We start from the raw sequence: 15,485 nt of genomic DNA on the forward strand, positions 1-15,485 counted from the left end.
AGCGCCCCTCCACCCCAGAGAGAAGAAAGGAGCAGGGAAGAAGTGGGACAGGCAGAAACAGGCTCTGTTCCTCTAAGGGAGGATGTGTGAGCTAGAGGGGAAATGAGGTGCCTACAATGGCATCTGCTCTAGCTCCTGGGGCAAGAGAGCTTCAGGAAGTGTGGCTGGGGTAGGGGTGGGGGGATGAGGAGCAGGGAGGGGGCATGTGTGCGCCAGAGGCCCAGGAGGACAGGGGGCATTGAGGGGCTGGCACAACCTGGCCCGGTCTATGACTAGGCAGTGAGCTTGGAGACAGCAGCAGCCACTGGCCAAGGCCACTTCCACTCACCTGGGAGTAGACAGTTGCATGGACCCAGGCAAGACGGCGACTCAGGTGGTCCAGCTTTTCAGAGAAAACCTTCTGACTCTTGGTCAACTCAGCGATGATGTCCTTCCTCTGCCACCCAAGGGGAAAGGAGGACAATCAGGCCACACACCCACACCTACCCCGCCTGCCCAGACGCAGCCTGGTAGGGACCCACTCATGCCCAGAGCAAGCAAAGGGGTGGGCAGACCCAGCTCTACTCTTTGATTCCTCTTCCGCCTCTGACCCTGACAAGCTTGAGCAGGCCTTGGGGCAGGGCCTTGGTCACCTGCATAGAACATGGAAGTGAGACGCAGCTGAAGTTCCATGAGCCCCTGGCCAGGACCCCCAGGGACTATGCTAGCACCAGAGCTCCAGGAGCTCCTCTCACCCCGGCCAAGCTTGGGCTCTGCATTCAGCTGGGGACAGGGCCTGGCAGAGAAGCCCAGCCCAGGCACACTCGGCCCTGCTCCCCTGGCCTGGAGAGCTCTGGCAGAGGGGCTCCAGGGCAGCGGGGGCGGCAGGCCCTGCTTCCTGCTGACTCTGCAAGTGGCCGAGGAAGCACTCAGGGTCGGATTCATAATTGATGAGGAGAGTGGTTGTGCGTCAGCACTTAGCGGCGGAGGGTGGGGGATGGGGAGCGGGGGCACCTTGGCCTGGGCTGTGACTGGTGATGGGGCTCAGGCCAATGCTGCGCCCTAATGCCAGCCCCGCTCTCCCTGACATGGGGTAGTCAGGGGGGCAGGGACTGCAAACCCGCCGGGGCAGTCCCCAGAAGCAGGGACAGGGCCTGCCCTGAGAACCCCGAGCCTGCAAGCCCCCTCTGCGAACAACCCTCCTGTCCCCAAACCCATCTGTCCACCCAGGCCTTCCTTACCCGCTTGGGGCACCGGCGGAGCTTGTCCTCTGTGTCCCTCAGAGCTATCGCATACTCATTGACGTCATCAGACACCCCCACCATCTAGAGCATCAGACACAGGTCCCAGCATGAGCCCCGGGCAGCGCACTCCGCTTTCTTCAGATGCAGCCTGGCCCCAGGCCTGCCAAGCTTCCAGTCTCTGGCCCTGCACAGCCCCCTCCCACAAAACAACTCAGGCCCACGCACTCCCAGCAGCAGTCAGCCTTGCCGTGGCACACATCCATGTGCGGTCACACACACACACACACAGAGGCACACTGCACATGTACATGCACACACACACAGGCACGCTGCATGCACGCACAGAGGCACTCTGCGCATGCATGCACACACACACACACACACACACACACAGGCACGCTGCGCACGTACACGTACACACAGGCACTCTGCGTAAGCACGCGCACACGCACACAGGCACGCTGTGCACGTACACGCACGCACACACAGGCTCGCTGTGTGCACACACACACACACAGGCATGCTGTATGCACGCGCACACACAGAAACAGACACTCTGTGCGTGCACACAGGCATCCGAAGCGCAGGAGCGCAGGACATGCTCGTGGGCCACCAGCGGGAGACCTTGCCCAGCTGCTGGTGAACACTGAGGTTGTACATCATGACGGCTCCATCCAGGACTTCCAGCAGGGAGTTCTCGGTGAGGGGCTGCTCCGGCTCCTCAGGAGGCCGCCCCAGCAGCAGGCCCTCGTTCCAGTGGCTGCCCTCAACTAGGAAGTGGGAGAAGGGCGGGGTCAGGGGCACAGACTCCTCCAGCCCTGTCCCAGCTTGTGGCACCAAGCTGGGCCTCACAGCAGGAGAAGGGAGCCCCCTTCCCCCACCCTGGGCCCAAGGAGGGCCCCCACAGGGAGAACGCACGGGTGGGGGCAAGGCAAGGGCCTGCCACTGCCGGCCTATTTCTGAAGCATTGATTTCCTCCCCCTGGAGTGCACTTCCCATGTCCTTGAGCTACTGCCAGGCCACAGGACCAGGAGGGAATGGGTGTGGGGAAGCACACAGGACAGATGGCTTGTTTGGCCCTGCCTGGCACCTACTGTCTTCACGAGTCCTCTGTTCAGCGCTCAGCGTGCGGACCTTCACTTTCTCCGAGGTGCTCAGAGGCCGCCGGGGGGTCATCAGGCTCACAGCCGCTGTGCTGAGGAAGCGGTTAGCTCGGCCCAGGGTTGGAGAACTGAGCCAGCTGGGCCGGGGCAGGGGCAGCACGCCCCCCATGGCCAGAGCCTGCGTGGGGCGCTGTGGAGGAGAGAGGAGGCCAGACGCCACTCAGCTCCCCGGGGACAGGGGCCCATGTAGGGCCCCGTGGATTTGTGGGGCTGGGAAATAGCAGGAAGGTGTGAGCCTCCACCCACAGCAAAGAGACAGGCTTGGCGAGAAGCCCCTTGCCTGCACGGAGAGGGAGGTGGCCCCACGTGACACCCCTGCCCTTAGGAAAGAGGGACAGCCCGACACCAAGCCCCCTGCCCGCCCCTACCGCGGCACCTGGGCCGCAGGTGGGGCCGGCTCCTCATCCTCGTCCAGGTCATCCATGGTGGCCGCCTGGAGCTCCAGCGGGTCAATCAGGATGTTGGCCTTGGAGGCAAGGTCATCTGGGGGGAAAAGCAAGAAGGCTCTCAGGCCAGCGGAGGGCTGAGGGGTCACAGTGGAACGGCCCAGGATGGCAAGGGCGCGCTGTGGGCTGTGTGCGCACCACTGCACCTGGCCTATGCCTTCCACTCACTTACTCCGCCCAGCGTTCGCCGCCTCCCAAGGCCCTTTGTCTCGCAGGGCCTTGTCAGCAGGAGACATTCCCCAACACTCCCCCTGGCAATGCCTCCGCTTCCAGTGCCGGCACGCTCTCTGGGGCCCCTGACTTTTCTGGCCCATTGCTTCCTTCCCGACCAACGGGAGATCCAGGGTTGTCTAAGCCACGACCCATCTCACTGTGCACATAGGCCTCAGCACAGGCTTGGCCGCTCCCAGTTCTCCACAGACAGCCGGCCGCTGCACCTCTGCCTGCAGCCCAGGCTGTGGTCCCCAAACATACGGGCCAAGTCAGCTCAGCCATCTTCTGCAGCACCCTTCCTGCGGCCGCCCCACCCCCGCAGCCTCCAACAGGCAGCCTGGGGTCATCCTGAACTCCTGCCCTTCCCCTCTGCCTTCCCTCCACCTCCTCACTTGGCCCAGGCACTCCGTTCTCACACACAGACCCCGGACTTCACTCCCTTGCCTCAAAACCTTCCGAAGCAGCTCTGACCCCTGGAATGAGCCCACACCTACTCTGTGGGCCACAGGGCCCTCAGACCACCCATGCGACTTTTTGGCCCCACTTCCCACAGGTCTCTGCCGGGTAGCTTCCTCTTGCCTTTGCAGGCTCTGTGCTCAAAGCCACTCCATTCTTGAGAGCCAGTCAGGCACCGCTTATGAACGTTCCCCTCCCACATGTGACCTCGCCAAGATCCCACAGTCACTCCTCTGCCAGCACACGTGCCCCTATTTCATTTTCATTTTCATTACAGGACTCTCAGAATCTCCCTGGGGTGGGTGCTCAGAGGGAGGGGATGGCTGGACCCAAGACCTGAGGCCCATCAGCATCTCCCTGCTGGAGCAGGTCAAGATACTCGGGCGCCCTCTGGTGGGCCCAGGACAGCTCAGCACTCACGACAGAGCAGGCTGAGGGCTGCTTCCCCTAAACACTACCCCCCACGCCGCCAAGCCCCAACATCCTGCCTGCTGCCCACCACCCACAGGCCTGCACGAACCTTTGAGGGTCTTCCGAAGGTGTGAGAGGAGGCCTCCTAGGCGCTGAAGGTCGAAGTAGTCTACCTTGCCATTATAGAAGACCTGGGGCGGGATGTAGGCCTCTACGAGAATTTGGGGGGAGGTGTGGGGAGGGTGGCGGGCTAGCAGTGAGCCAGGCAGGTAGACCCCTGAGAAGCCAGCCCTCTACACTGCTTAGCACAGAGGGGACCCCTGGCCTCGGCCACCCACCTGCCCAGGCACACAGCATGGCTTCAGTGCCAATGACGGCACGAACTGGGAAAAAGGGAGAATCCTGGCTACGGTCACATTCAGAGAGGGCCCTGCCCAGCCCTGTGAACATCCTGCAGTCTGGGCAGGCACGGCTCCCAATGACCCTGAGAACCCTGTGCCACACAAACACAGCCCTCAGCACCTCAGCCTGCCCATGGCGTTCTCTATAAAGGACTGCAGAGGACCAGACAGGCTGGGACTAAGAAGAAGAGCCCAGACTGGAAAGGGACTTGTGGGGACAGAGTGAACGTGGGCTTGGCACTCCTCCAGCGTGGGGCTCCCACTACCCTCCGGAAAAGCCACCCATCAGGAGGAGAGGACTCAATGGCAGGAAGCCTGGGGCAGCTCCGCCCCACCCACAGCCAGCTCTGCACTCCACACCCTCCGCAGGAGCAGCCCCGCCCAGCCTCTCTGATGAGGCCTGGCCCCACTCACCCTCGCTGAAGGAGGCTCGAGGGTTCGAGGCCTTGTATTCATCCCAATAGTAGCGCAGGGCGGAGATCAGCCGGTGCAAGAAGCAGACCATGTACTCGGGGGGGCAGAGCACCGGCACGTTCTGCAGGCACACCACACGCATTCGCGCCGGCCCAGAGCCAGCTCACTCCTCATCCGAGGCCGGCCCCAGGACCCTGAGCAGAGCACGAGCGCAGGGCAGCAGAGGAAGAGCAAGACGAGGCGGGGACGCGGGGACGTGCCAGAAGGTTGCCGACTGGACAACACAGCCAGGGGGTCCGCGGTGGGCTGGCCTACTGGACACTTACCCCCCGGCCACTGGCATTCTCCTGTAGAAACTTCCGGAACTTGGTCAGGAAGATGTACCTAGAAGCTTCACCCTTTGGTGGGGGGCAGTGGGGATGAAAAAGGAGGCTGTGAGCAGCTGGCCCTGGTGTGGAGGACTAGCTCAGTGCTATGCCTTAGCCTGGGCCCTGCCATGGGAACGTGAGCTGGTGCCTGCCCTCTAGGCCTCAGGGCCCAGTACCAGCACCCCTCCCTGCCAGGGACCCACACGGGGATCTGGGAGTCACTCACCCCATTATCATCTTTATTGTTCAGCAGCAGCTTCAGGATCTGGACCTGCAGTTCTTCCACCACTGGGGGGTGAGGTGGAGGGGGGAAACATGACATTGAGGCTCCCAGGGGTGAGAGCGGACGGTAGGTTTGGACTGGGGCTCCACTCCCGGGGTCCCACAAGCCCAGTCTAGACACGGTCATTACCAAGGGCCCCTCAGCACACACACACACAAATCCTCCACCCCCCACTCAGTGCCCCAGGCAGGGGACCGACCTTCGATGCGCTTCTTGAGCCTTTGGCAGCCCCGTTCATAGGCACGCCTCCGCACGCGCTCCTCGGCAGTCTCCTCCTTCACATCCTTACTGTCTTTGCCCTGGGCAGGGGCAGGGGATGGAAGACAGCAGGGCTCACCCAGGACTTAACCGGGCCTACTTCAGACAGGAGACCCCCAGCCTCCGCCCCACAAGCCAGGCCGGGGAAGGGGCCCCACGCACTCAGCGCCAGGTGGCTCAGACAGCCTGGGCCAGACCGCACCTGACCCTGCCCACCCAGCTCAGGGGGCCCACCTCCCTGCTGGAGCGGTGGGGCCACCAGGTGGTGGGAATGAGTTCCTGCAGGCCAGCCTCCTCCACTCGCAAGGGGCTCTTGATGTAAAAGAAGACGACAGACCGGAGCACGTCAAAGCTGGTGGTCGTCAAGGCAGAGCTCTGCTCGCCGAAGGTGCACTATATGCCCTCAGGAGTCCTCTCTGGGAAGCCCTCCCCAAACCCGCCCATTTCCTGATGTGCCCACCACGTTCTCCCACCCTTAGGGGTACAACGCTGCTATAAGCCTGGCTTCCCCAACTCTGAGCCCCGATGAAGAGCCGTGCCTATCTAGAGCCTGCTCAGCCTGATTCCCAGCAAATGGAGGAGAAAGGCTGGTCACGGGAAATTAAGACTGGGGCACAGGCTGGAGAGAGGACCTGGCTGTCTCCCTGTCTCCCAGCTGTGTCTGCCTCCTGGAGGCTGAAGACCCCAGATGGAGAAGACAGCTACCAGGCCAGGCTTCTCTGCCAGGGCCCTCCCTGCTGAGACACAGTCCCCAACACAGCTGGGCAGCAGGGAGAGCGGACCCTACAAGATCTCATAGTAACCCCCACTGCAGGGCCTGGATAAGCAGCAGCGCTCTGGCTGCAGAGGTTAGGGCCGGTGGGGACGCACACCCCCTCGTGGTGCCAGCGTCTGCCGCCATATGGAAAGCCCTGCTCAGGTTGGCCAGCTGGCCAGGGCCCTTTGTTCTCCACCATGCACTGGCTGGCTCCGGTCCCAAGCCTCTCCAGGAACCCCTGGCCAGAGGTACACCGCCCTCCCTGACCTCTACCCAGCCCAGAGGACCCCACCCATCCGCCTGGCTTGTGGCAAGGGGAGGATACAGGACGTTGCTGAGCAGAAACTTTCGGGACTTCTCATGCCTCAGGATGGCAATGGTGAGCCGCAGGTAGTGGATCTGTGGGGAGGGGAATGTTCAGAGTGGGTGGCTGCGGCCCAGTGGGCGCAGGGCAAGGGCAGGTGCTCCCACCTGTAGGCCCAGGTCTGGGACGATGGGCGAGAAGCGGTAAAGACGCAGCAGGGACATCATCAGCTGCCTGAGGCAGTCCTGCACCTCGTAGTCCTAGGGGAGGGAGGCCGCACTGCACACCTGCCCAGCGGAGGCCAGGCACCAGGACGGCCACCCGCAGGCCCTTTGCCAAACCCTTCCCGCACCCCCCCCCCCCCGTCTCTGTGGAGCCTGACCTGCCAGCCTGAGGCCAGCAGTCAGGAGCCTCACCTCCATGAAGAGCCACAGGAGGTCGAGGACCTGACGCACCACGGCCTGAGCCTGTGCGGGGCTGCCCGCCTCCACGACGCCGCGCAGGAAGCTCACGAGCACGGCCTCCACCAGGTACACCTTGCGCTGCACCGAGGGCGGGCATGGGTGAGGTGGCGGCCCCCACCCCACTCCCGGCACCCCAGCCCGGGAACGTGGCTCTGGCCACAGGCACAGATAGACTCTCAGGCCCACTTGAGTGACCCCAAGACAGAGATGAGGCCTTCCTTATGTCTGAGCGAGACACAAGGACGGCTCTGGCCCTGGATCTCCTCAGTGCTTTGCACACACGGGTCCCTTAGCCGGCGACATCACTCGCTGTCCACCTTCAAAGGCCTCCCCCAATGCCCGCAGCTGGAAGCATCTTGTCCTCCCCCAGGTCACATCCTGACCCTCATGCACCTCAGCTCCCCAGCCCCCAGCACAGGCACTTCTCCCAGTCCGCCTCTGCCCCCCGCCCCGATGTCCCCTCACCAGGAGCGGTGCGAAGCGATGGAAGATGTGGGCCAGTGTGAGGAGGACGGTGGGCTGGCCTTGCAACTGCCACTCGGAGCTGTCCTTCTCCACCAGCCGGCCTTCCTGCATGGGGGCGGGGGAGGATGGTGAGGCGCAGAGTGGGGCAAAAGGCCCCCGGCTCGCCTGGCCCAGACCCCAGCTCACCACAGGGTCCAGCTCCACACTGAGCACTGCCCGGAAGCAGCCCAGCAACTTCTGAGCCCGCACCAAGTCAGCGCGTGGCGGGTCCTGCAGGGGCCGGTAGCCTGCCACTGGGTAGGTAGCACAGAGTTAAGCTGGCAATACCTGATCTGTGGCTCCAACGCCCCCACCCCTCTCCACAGAGACCTCCAACGAGGTGCCTGGGCCCTGGCGCAGTGCAGCAGAACTCTCCTTCTCTCTCTGTGGGATGCTGCTTCTCCCGCCGCTTCCTGTTCTTCTCTCTTCCACAGCGGTGACAACGGTACCCGCCTTACGAGGCCGGCACAAGAACTGTGCTCCCCGGCCCCTACCTAGGCTGGGCCCTCCCTCTCCTCACAGCAGCTATGGCCCACAACCAGCCCATGGAACTCCCTGGGGCAGGGAGCCCCTCATCCCAGTTTCGAGAGCTTCCATGCAGTCCACAGACATCTTCCCAAAAGGATATCGCAAGGGACGGCTGCCAAAGTTGAAGGCCACGGACTCCTTGAAGGAGAGGCTGATGGCTGGGAAGTAGGCCATGCCCAGGCCTCTGGACAAGTTCTCAAAAGCGGTGCCCAGTGACACGCCATTCCTAGAGCAGAAGGGAAGGCCTGTGAGCCAGTGCTAAGAATGATGCATCCGAAACAAACCAGAGAGTCAGGCCCTGCTGCAGGTCTCCACCTTCAGGCTATCAAAGTCGGCCTGGCCCCCTTACGGGGACTGGGAAACTGAAGGCAGCTCAGGGAGAGCCCAGAGCCCAGGCTTGCAGGTAGAGGCAGGAGACTCACAGGCAGAAGGACAGGGTGCCATCGTCCAGGTCGATGAGGCAGCTCACGATGTCCCCTGCTGCCCATGCCTGTCAGGGGGGAGGAGGCCTTACAGATGCACAGAAGCCTGGCAGTCTGCCCACTCTGCCCCCAAGGCTGTGTCTCCACTACCGCCCAGGGGAGGGGACCATAAGTACAGAGGACCTGAGTCCCTGCCCGCTGCCCCCCCCCCATGCCCGACAGTGTCTCATGGCTGCCCAGTGATCCTGCCGAGCTGTGAGGATGGACGTGGGCAGGTGGGCAACGGGTCTCAGTTCTCACCTTGCCATAATTCGTCGTGGTCACATTCCACTTGCGCACCCGGTTGCCATCATAGGCGTAGGAGTTGTGCGTATCTCCGACCCCCTCCTAAGGAGGAAGTGTGTATAAGGTCCAGGGGAGGCGGGTAGGAGCAGGGCCAGAGCCCACTGGCCATAAGCCTCGGACCCACAGAGCTGTAGAGAAAGGGGCTAATGCTCTGAGACATCGAGTGATTTCCTGGGCCAAGTGGCCCTAGGAAGGGGTGGGACGCAGTCCTCCTCCAGAGGGCACGTCTGGGTGATGGTCCTGAGCCCGGATGAGGCCAGCAAGGGGGAGGGGCCTCTCCCGTGCACACATACCTCCTGATTGAAACGGCAGTTGATAGTGCACCAGCCAATCTGCATGAGCCCCTGGGAGGAGATGAGCACCTCGTAGACCCATTTCCCTGGAAGAAGCTAAGTCAGGCCTAGCAGGCAGACCAAGACTGCGTCCCGCCTCAGACCTGGGCCCACAGAGCCCCTTCCCATGAGCCGGGCCACAGGACAGCGTGGTCTCACCTTTGTACACGCACGTGGTAGAGCGGATAGTACCGAAGTTGCTGTGTCCAATCACCTGGGTGAAGAGCGGGAAGGGTGAGCCTCTCTCGCACGCAGACAGCCTCCCCGAGGGGGAAGGGCCCCATCCCCAACCCAGCTGGTGTTGTCAGAAGGGATTCTAGGTTAGGAGAGTGACGGGAGGGCCTCATAGCTGTCCTGGGAAGAGCTTGGGGCCAGAGTCACATCCAAAAGGTTTTAGGGCTGTGTCAGGAGGGCGTCGGGCCTGAGGATTCAAGGAACCCATCAGGAATGGTTTGTGGCTACAGCCCCACAAAGAAAAGGTAAAGAGCCCAAGACCCCATCAGGAGGAATTTGGGGCTGTCAGGAGGGGCTTGGACCTGGGACCCCTCGCCTTGCCCTCACTCACCCCTAGGAGGTCATCGTCCACCAGAAGAAGCCCCTCGAAGCCACCTGTGTGGTCCAGGACCACAGTGGATGGGCCAAGCCGCCCTTCAACCTGTCCTGAAGAGGAGAGGTAAATGTGGGGTTGGGCAGGGCGCAGGATCTGACAGGAGGCACAGAGGGCAGGCCCAGGACACCCTGAGCCCAGCCTGGCTCCCCCACTCCCATCCCAGAAACTGCTACATACCCTGGCTCTCCTCATCCTCATCCTCCACGTGTAACAGCTGGTCCAGATGCTCTGGCAGGTTCTGGAAGTTCAGGGGTTTCCTGGGGAGAGCGAGAGGCTGCGAGGGGCCCAAAAGTCCTCGAAACCAGCCAGAGGACACTAAACCCCTCTCCCGCTCCCACTCCTCTGAGCGTCAGAGGCTGCCCAGACTCCAGTAAAGGCGCTGTGCCTAGTCCTAGGTTCTGCCATGCTGCGGGCCAGAAGGCTGGATTATCCACTAAACTAAGAAGTACTAGTCCAGTGTGGTGTACCTCAGGGCTTAAAAAAATAAAAAAAGGAAAAGAAGAGCCCTCCTTCAGCCTTAATCCCTTCATCGGTAAAGAGGAAACAAAAGCTCTAGGTCAGAGAGGCAGGGAAGATTCCAAAGCATAACGTGTGCTCCCTGCATAGCCCATAACCCCCCTGCCCTCAAAGGGGACTCCGGTGATTCGCCTGGAAGAGGAAGGCTGGGAGAAGTACTGGTCCCCGGTGGCCTGTACCAATGACAGCTACGTCGGCCCTTGACCCCAGGCCTGCGGTCCCAGCCAGGGAATATTGTGCCAAATGGGACAGGCCTTAAGGAAGATGAAGGGCTGAGCCCTCTACGCTGCTGGCTGGCTCTGTCCTGTACCCACCTGTACAGGCGGAGAGCACACGGCCTGCCAATCTGCCATTTGCCCCAGCCAGAGGGGCCCCCTTATCCTCCCAGTGCACATGCTCAGAGGATAAAGGCCTCTGCATGATGCTGGCCAGCTCTATCCTGAGTTCAGCTTCTAAGAATAGCAGAGAACGGGGTGGCAGTAATTAGCAGGGCTCGAGTAGAACAGAGACCGGCACCCATCTGGGTCCAGCCCACAGATGGGTGGCACCTGCTCTGCCGCCTCTGGTCCCAGCTCCTTCCCCTTTCACTGGCCCAAACCGGTAGGCTCTAGAAGGGGACAGAGATGGGCCAAAGCACCCACTCTCTGGCAAGGTAGCGTCAACCCAGCCTCACGTGCCAACCACGTGCTCCCCTGCCATGAGCTCCTACTAAGCTACGGGAGGTAGAGACGCACAAAGCCTCCTCTCCCCATCCCCACTAAACCCTAAGCCAAGGCCAGGTGGTGGCCATGCCATGGAGTGCCCCACCAATAGCATGGAAAGTTTCGGCCAACCTCATGTCTGAAGACCCCAACAGGCCCAGGGATCAAGGTTGCCATTGGGGCAGTACTTATGGGCTCCCACTGGGGAGGGCTGCTCTAGTTTTGTGCCTGCTCTCAGGAGAAGCTGGGGGAAGCTGGCCTGAGATTCAGCACTGCCCTCTGGCCAACCCGGCACTTGTCTGTCCTTTCTAGATTGCCTAGGTCCCGGGCCCAGGGCTCCGCATCCACACAAGCGCTGAGTGATGGCCCTGCCACCTGCTCTCCCTCCTGGCAGCCAGAGAACCAGTGGCGGCACGACCATTTCTGATATCACATGAGGGAGGGATCAGATGGCCTTGGGAAGAGGCCAGGACCAGGGCTGGCATGGAGGTGGGCAGTGGCCCTCCAGACGTGGGAATCCTATGGCACCACAGCCACTTAAATGGAACGGGCAGCAGTGCCGTCCTTTGTGCCTGCCCAAAGAGCAGAGACCGTGGAAGACCAAATAGGCCAGCTGGCAAGGGGGCTGAGAGGCAGGGACACCCAAGCCTCACCGCAGGAAGGCAGAATCCATGTGATCCTTGAAAGAAGGAACTCAGCCATAGTCTTAAAAATGATTGCAGTTCAAATGGTCCAGCCACATGACTCCAACCCTCGGCATCTTCACAGCACTGTTCACAAAAATAACCCCTCCAAGCCAGGGGCGGTGCTAAAGGCCACAGCAGACCCCTGGTCTTAAGAGATACCCACCAAGATTTGGAATACAGAAATAAAGACGCACTCAGGGCAAAAGGTTTAATGACAAAGATAGGATCTAAACTTCCATATACTTCTGGAGGTGAGGGATCTGTCCACTAGCTTGATGGCAGTGACATTTTCACAGGTTATCTGGATTAAAGCTTACTGTATTCTACCCTTTAAGTACACGTAGCTTATTGAACGTCAATTATTCTTCAACAAAACTTGTTTTTGTTTTTTAAAGAACTAAAGGTGGGGGTGTCTGGGTGGCTCAGTCAGTTAAGTGTCCAGCTCTTGGTTTCAGCTCAGATCATGATCTCAGGGCCGTGAGATCAAGCCCTGCATTGGGCTCCACGCTCAGCGCAGAGTCTGCTTGAGATTCTCTCCCTCTCCCTCCCCTATCTCATGGGCTCACTTGCTCGTGCGCTTTTTCTCTCTAAAATAAAAATAAAATCTTAAAAAAGAAAAACAACTGAAGGTGACGGAAATTTTTTTAAAAATTTCTATACAGTACAATCTAAACGACGTACATCACAAGATAAGGAAACCAGAAAGGAAACACACTCATGTGATCATGTCAGAATAATAAAATAACAGATTTTTTTTTCTTTTTCTTCTAAGTTTCTGCTCAGGTGCACTTGTAACTTTGATAGGGACTAAGCTTAAATGCACTCAGCTTGCACAGCAAAGGGACTGGTATGGTCTGTACCTTATAGGTTCAGGCGGAGGCTACAGAGGAGCGGGATGGGACCAAGGGTGGGCAGGTGCACACACACACCAGATGCGGAGCAGGGAGGGGGAGTGAGCTGCTGTCCTAAGGACTGAACGTGCACCACCTCCCCAGCCTCCATAAGCCCCTCAGAAGGAAGACACTAACAGCCAGAGGAGAGGAAGAAGCAGAGTCTGGAATGCAGACTCTCTGGCCAGAGATCTCACAGCCGGGGGCGGCAGAGTGAGAACAGAACCCAAGCCAGCCTACCCAGAGCCTCCGGTCTGCTCCTTCAGAGTGAGGCACCACCCATGGGGCCGTACCTGCTGGCGGCCGCAGCGGGCGCATGCTCAGGAGAGGAAAAGATGCGGTGCAGGTAGTCATTCAGTAGCTTCTCGTGCACGATGCCTGTGCCACAGGACAGAGGGAGAGAAAGGTCATGTGGTCAGTGCAGCTCCCAGACTGTGCTGGCCCTCAAGGGGTCAAAAAAGCAGTCACGTTGGGTGTTCTTCCGGGTACAAGGGGTGCAGCAAGGCCTGAAGCTCATGAGACCCGGGACTTTACTGCCTTGGTCTTTTCTTTCCTCCCTCAACACAAGGAGCCTCCTCCCAGCCCTGCCAGCCCTTACCTGTGACCCTGGACTTCTCAGCGTCTGATGTCAGCCTATAGCTCTTGCGGGAGAAGGACATGCTGGACCCCTTGGATGCCATCCTTCATCTCTTGTGGGCAGCCAGCGGTCCTGGGGGGCTGAGTCAGAGGCAGAGTCTGTCTATCTGAAGCCAGCCGAGGGACCCCATAATGACCTCAGTTCTGGGGTGGCAAGAAGGCCTGGGAGCAGGTGAGGCCAGGTGCCCGCATATTTACAAACCAACCAACCCCAGGGCACAGGAAAGCAGGGGCCTCCCAGCTTTCTACACAGGAAGGGTGGATGGGGCCTGGACCCCACCACGTTCCAGTGCTTAGTACAGAGCCCGAAAGAGAGTAGTTATCACGTATAGGTTTATTGCACCAAACCGAATGTCTCAACCCCAGAAAAAAGACCCAAGTGTCCAAAGTGAGGTGGCCTAGAGACAGAGAGACCCTGTTTCCTTCTCAGCTCTGAGTCACACTGGGTCTAGCTCACATCCAGTAGAGAGAACCCTATACCACCTTCCCCCTAGTGTGGTCCATCACCCAAGGGCTTGGTGCTGTCTCCAGCTCTAAGTCCTGCTGACACCTAAATCCAGGATCTTTCTTCCCTTCTCTTGTCCAAAAGCCTGCTAGTTTTCTTCTTCCCACTAGCACGCACAGCCCTTCACCCCATCAGAGCACCACCCTCACCCAGTGGTCATTGCAGACCCTGCTGCTCTTCCCACTGCTGTCCACCCCACACATGTCCTGGTGTTGCTGCAGCTGCTTCAGAAGATGCACTAAGTCGCTGGTGACCTCCTCCTCAGTGATCTGGAGCCCTGCTGTCCACCGCAGTAGCCGCTAGCCACGTAGGGCTATTTACATTTGAATTAAAACTTAAACATTAAAACTCAACTTCACATATTAACCACATTCCAAGAATTCCGTAGCCACATATGGTTAGCGGTTACTGTACAAAACACTGAAAATATAAAACACTTCCATCATCACAAAAAGTTCTATTAACTCTAGTCTGGAGCCCCGCCTTCTAGCACTGCCTTAGACTGCACTCCCATCTCTGCAGCCCAGTTCCTTATCTCACTTCACACAGGTCCTCTGTTCCCACCACACACCCTTGCCCATTCACGGTCCGCACCACGCCTGCCCCTCGGGAAGGTGACTGTCCTGCCTTGGCGCCTATGCCTGCGACGGGCCCTCCGCGGGCGTCCATGACCGCTGCCCCTCTCACACCACAGTAGGTGCGGGGCAGATTAGAGCCGGCCACTCATCTGATCGGCAAACCTTCCAGACATCCACTCCGGGTGTCAGGTGCTGAAGACCCAGGTGATAGGCGGACTTGACGTTGCTCAGGGATTCCCTGCCACGTCGATCCTGTCCAGCCCCGCCGAGGGATCGGGGCTCAAAACGGAACCGACCCCTTCTCGGAGTCCAAGGACGCAGAGAGCAGCGCATGTCTCCCCCAAGTCGCCCCCGCCCGGCCCCAAGCTCCACAGGATCCTCCCAGCCAGCTCCAACCCGGAGTCTCGCATCACAGGCTGCAACCCCTGAGCGGCGAGCACTCTCATACTGGACCGGCTGCGGCCGGGAGGGGAGCCCCAGGGACCCGCCCCGCGCGGAGCCGGGCCGCCCCCCACTCACCCCCAGCCTCGGCCGCGGCGCCCCGGCTCACAACATCCGCCCAGCCTCTCGTCTACGGCGCCCGTCTAGGGCCAAACCGCGCGCTCATCGCGCACGCGCATCGGCTCGCGCCCGGCTTCCGCGCGAGGGAGCCCCCTCGCGGTCTCCAGCCGGGTCATTCCCGGCGTCGGCCTCGACCCACAGCCCAACCGCCTCTGACCCCCGCCTGTGCAGAAGCTCCTAGCTCATCCCGGGCCGAGCACCAGGTCCTAACTGGGAGCCCCAGGCAGCTTATCTCAACTGCCACCTGTACTGGGAGGCCTGCCCCAGAGAATCCTAGAACATTTGAAAGGCTACCTGCCAGGGTCCCTGCTGTCTGTCACTCCCGCTTCCGTTCAGGCCGGACAGGTGGCCTCGCTTACCTTTCCTGGGATGGCACCTGTGACGTGGCGAGGGGAGCCTCTCTGGCTTCTGCTGCCAGGGGTGTGGGCTGACTTGCCTACAGCCGGGGCTGATAAGCCAGCAGAAGGGGCAGGCTGCTTTGAGGCTGGGTCAGAGAACATTTGCCTCTTT

General features: G+C 60.5%; 1 protein-coding gene across 8 annotated transcripts in view; it reads right to left on the reverse strand.

The window, feature by feature from the left end:
* The window catches only part of RNF123 (ring finger protein 123), a 28,596-nt gene extending 13,351 nt beyond the window's left edge, over positions 1 to 15,245 (reverse strand). Inside the window, exons 1-26 of one of the 8 annotated variants that reach the window (XM_047693775.1) lie at positions 14,934 to 15,245; positions 13,294 to 13,412; positions 12,989 to 13,073; positions 10,080 to 10,159; positions 9,858 to 9,952; positions 9,452 to 9,506; positions 9,254 to 9,339; positions 8,916 to 9,002; positions 8,616 to 8,683; positions 8,294 to 8,419; positions 7,813 to 7,927; positions 7,627 to 7,731; positions 7,114 to 7,239; positions 6,865 to 6,957; positions 6,719 to 6,792; positions 5,871 to 5,988; positions 5,578 to 5,677; positions 5,322 to 5,383; positions 5,054 to 5,125; positions 4,728 to 4,848; positions 4,022 to 4,123; positions 2,755 to 2,869; positions 2,318 to 2,418; positions 1,848 to 1,993; positions 1,221 to 1,304; positions 329 to 436 (exon numbers count right to left, since the gene is read on the reverse strand). In XM_047693775.1, the coding sequence (XP_047549731.1) occupies positions 329 to 436; positions 1,221 to 1,304; positions 1,848 to 1,993; positions 2,318 to 2,418; positions 2,755 to 2,869; positions 4,022 to 4,123; positions 4,728 to 4,848; positions 5,054 to 5,125; positions 5,322 to 5,383; positions 5,578 to 5,677; positions 5,871 to 5,988; positions 6,719 to 6,792; positions 6,865 to 6,957; positions 7,114 to 7,239; positions 7,627 to 7,731; positions 7,813 to 7,927; positions 8,294 to 8,419; positions 8,616 to 8,683; positions 8,916 to 9,002; positions 9,254 to 9,339; positions 9,452 to 9,506; positions 9,858 to 9,952; positions 10,080 to 10,159; positions 12,989 to 13,073; positions 13,294 to 13,375 (2,406 nt within the window). In that variant the 5' untranslated portion in view covers positions 13,376 to 13,412; positions 14,934 to 15,245. Of the gene's footprint in view, positions 1 to 328; positions 437 to 1,220; positions 1,305 to 1,847; positions 1,994 to 2,317; positions 2,517 to 2,754; positions 2,870 to 4,021; positions 4,124 to 4,727; positions 4,849 to 5,053; positions 5,126 to 5,321; positions 5,384 to 5,577; positions 5,678 to 5,870; positions 5,989 to 6,718; positions 6,793 to 6,864; positions 6,958 to 7,113; positions 7,240 to 7,626; positions 7,732 to 7,812; positions 7,928 to 8,293; positions 8,420 to 8,615; positions 8,684 to 8,915; positions 9,003 to 9,253; positions 9,340 to 9,451; positions 9,507 to 9,857; positions 9,953 to 10,079; positions 10,160 to 12,988; positions 13,074 to 13,293; positions 13,413 to 14,576; positions 14,910 to 14,933 lie in introns of those variants that run through there. The other 7 variants (XM_047693743.1, XM_047693763.1, XM_047693760.1 and 4 more) reach the window with 7 other exon arrangements.
* Positions 15,246 to 15,485: the final 240 nt, after the last annotated feature.

The sequence above is a fragment of the Lutra lutra genome, chromosome 1 (genome assembly GCF_902655055.1).
Source record: "Lutra lutra chromosome 1, mLutLut1.2, whole genome shotgun sequence".
Taxonomy (NCBI): domain Eukaryota; kingdom Metazoa; phylum Chordata; class Mammalia; order Carnivora; family Mustelidae; genus Lutra; species Lutra lutra.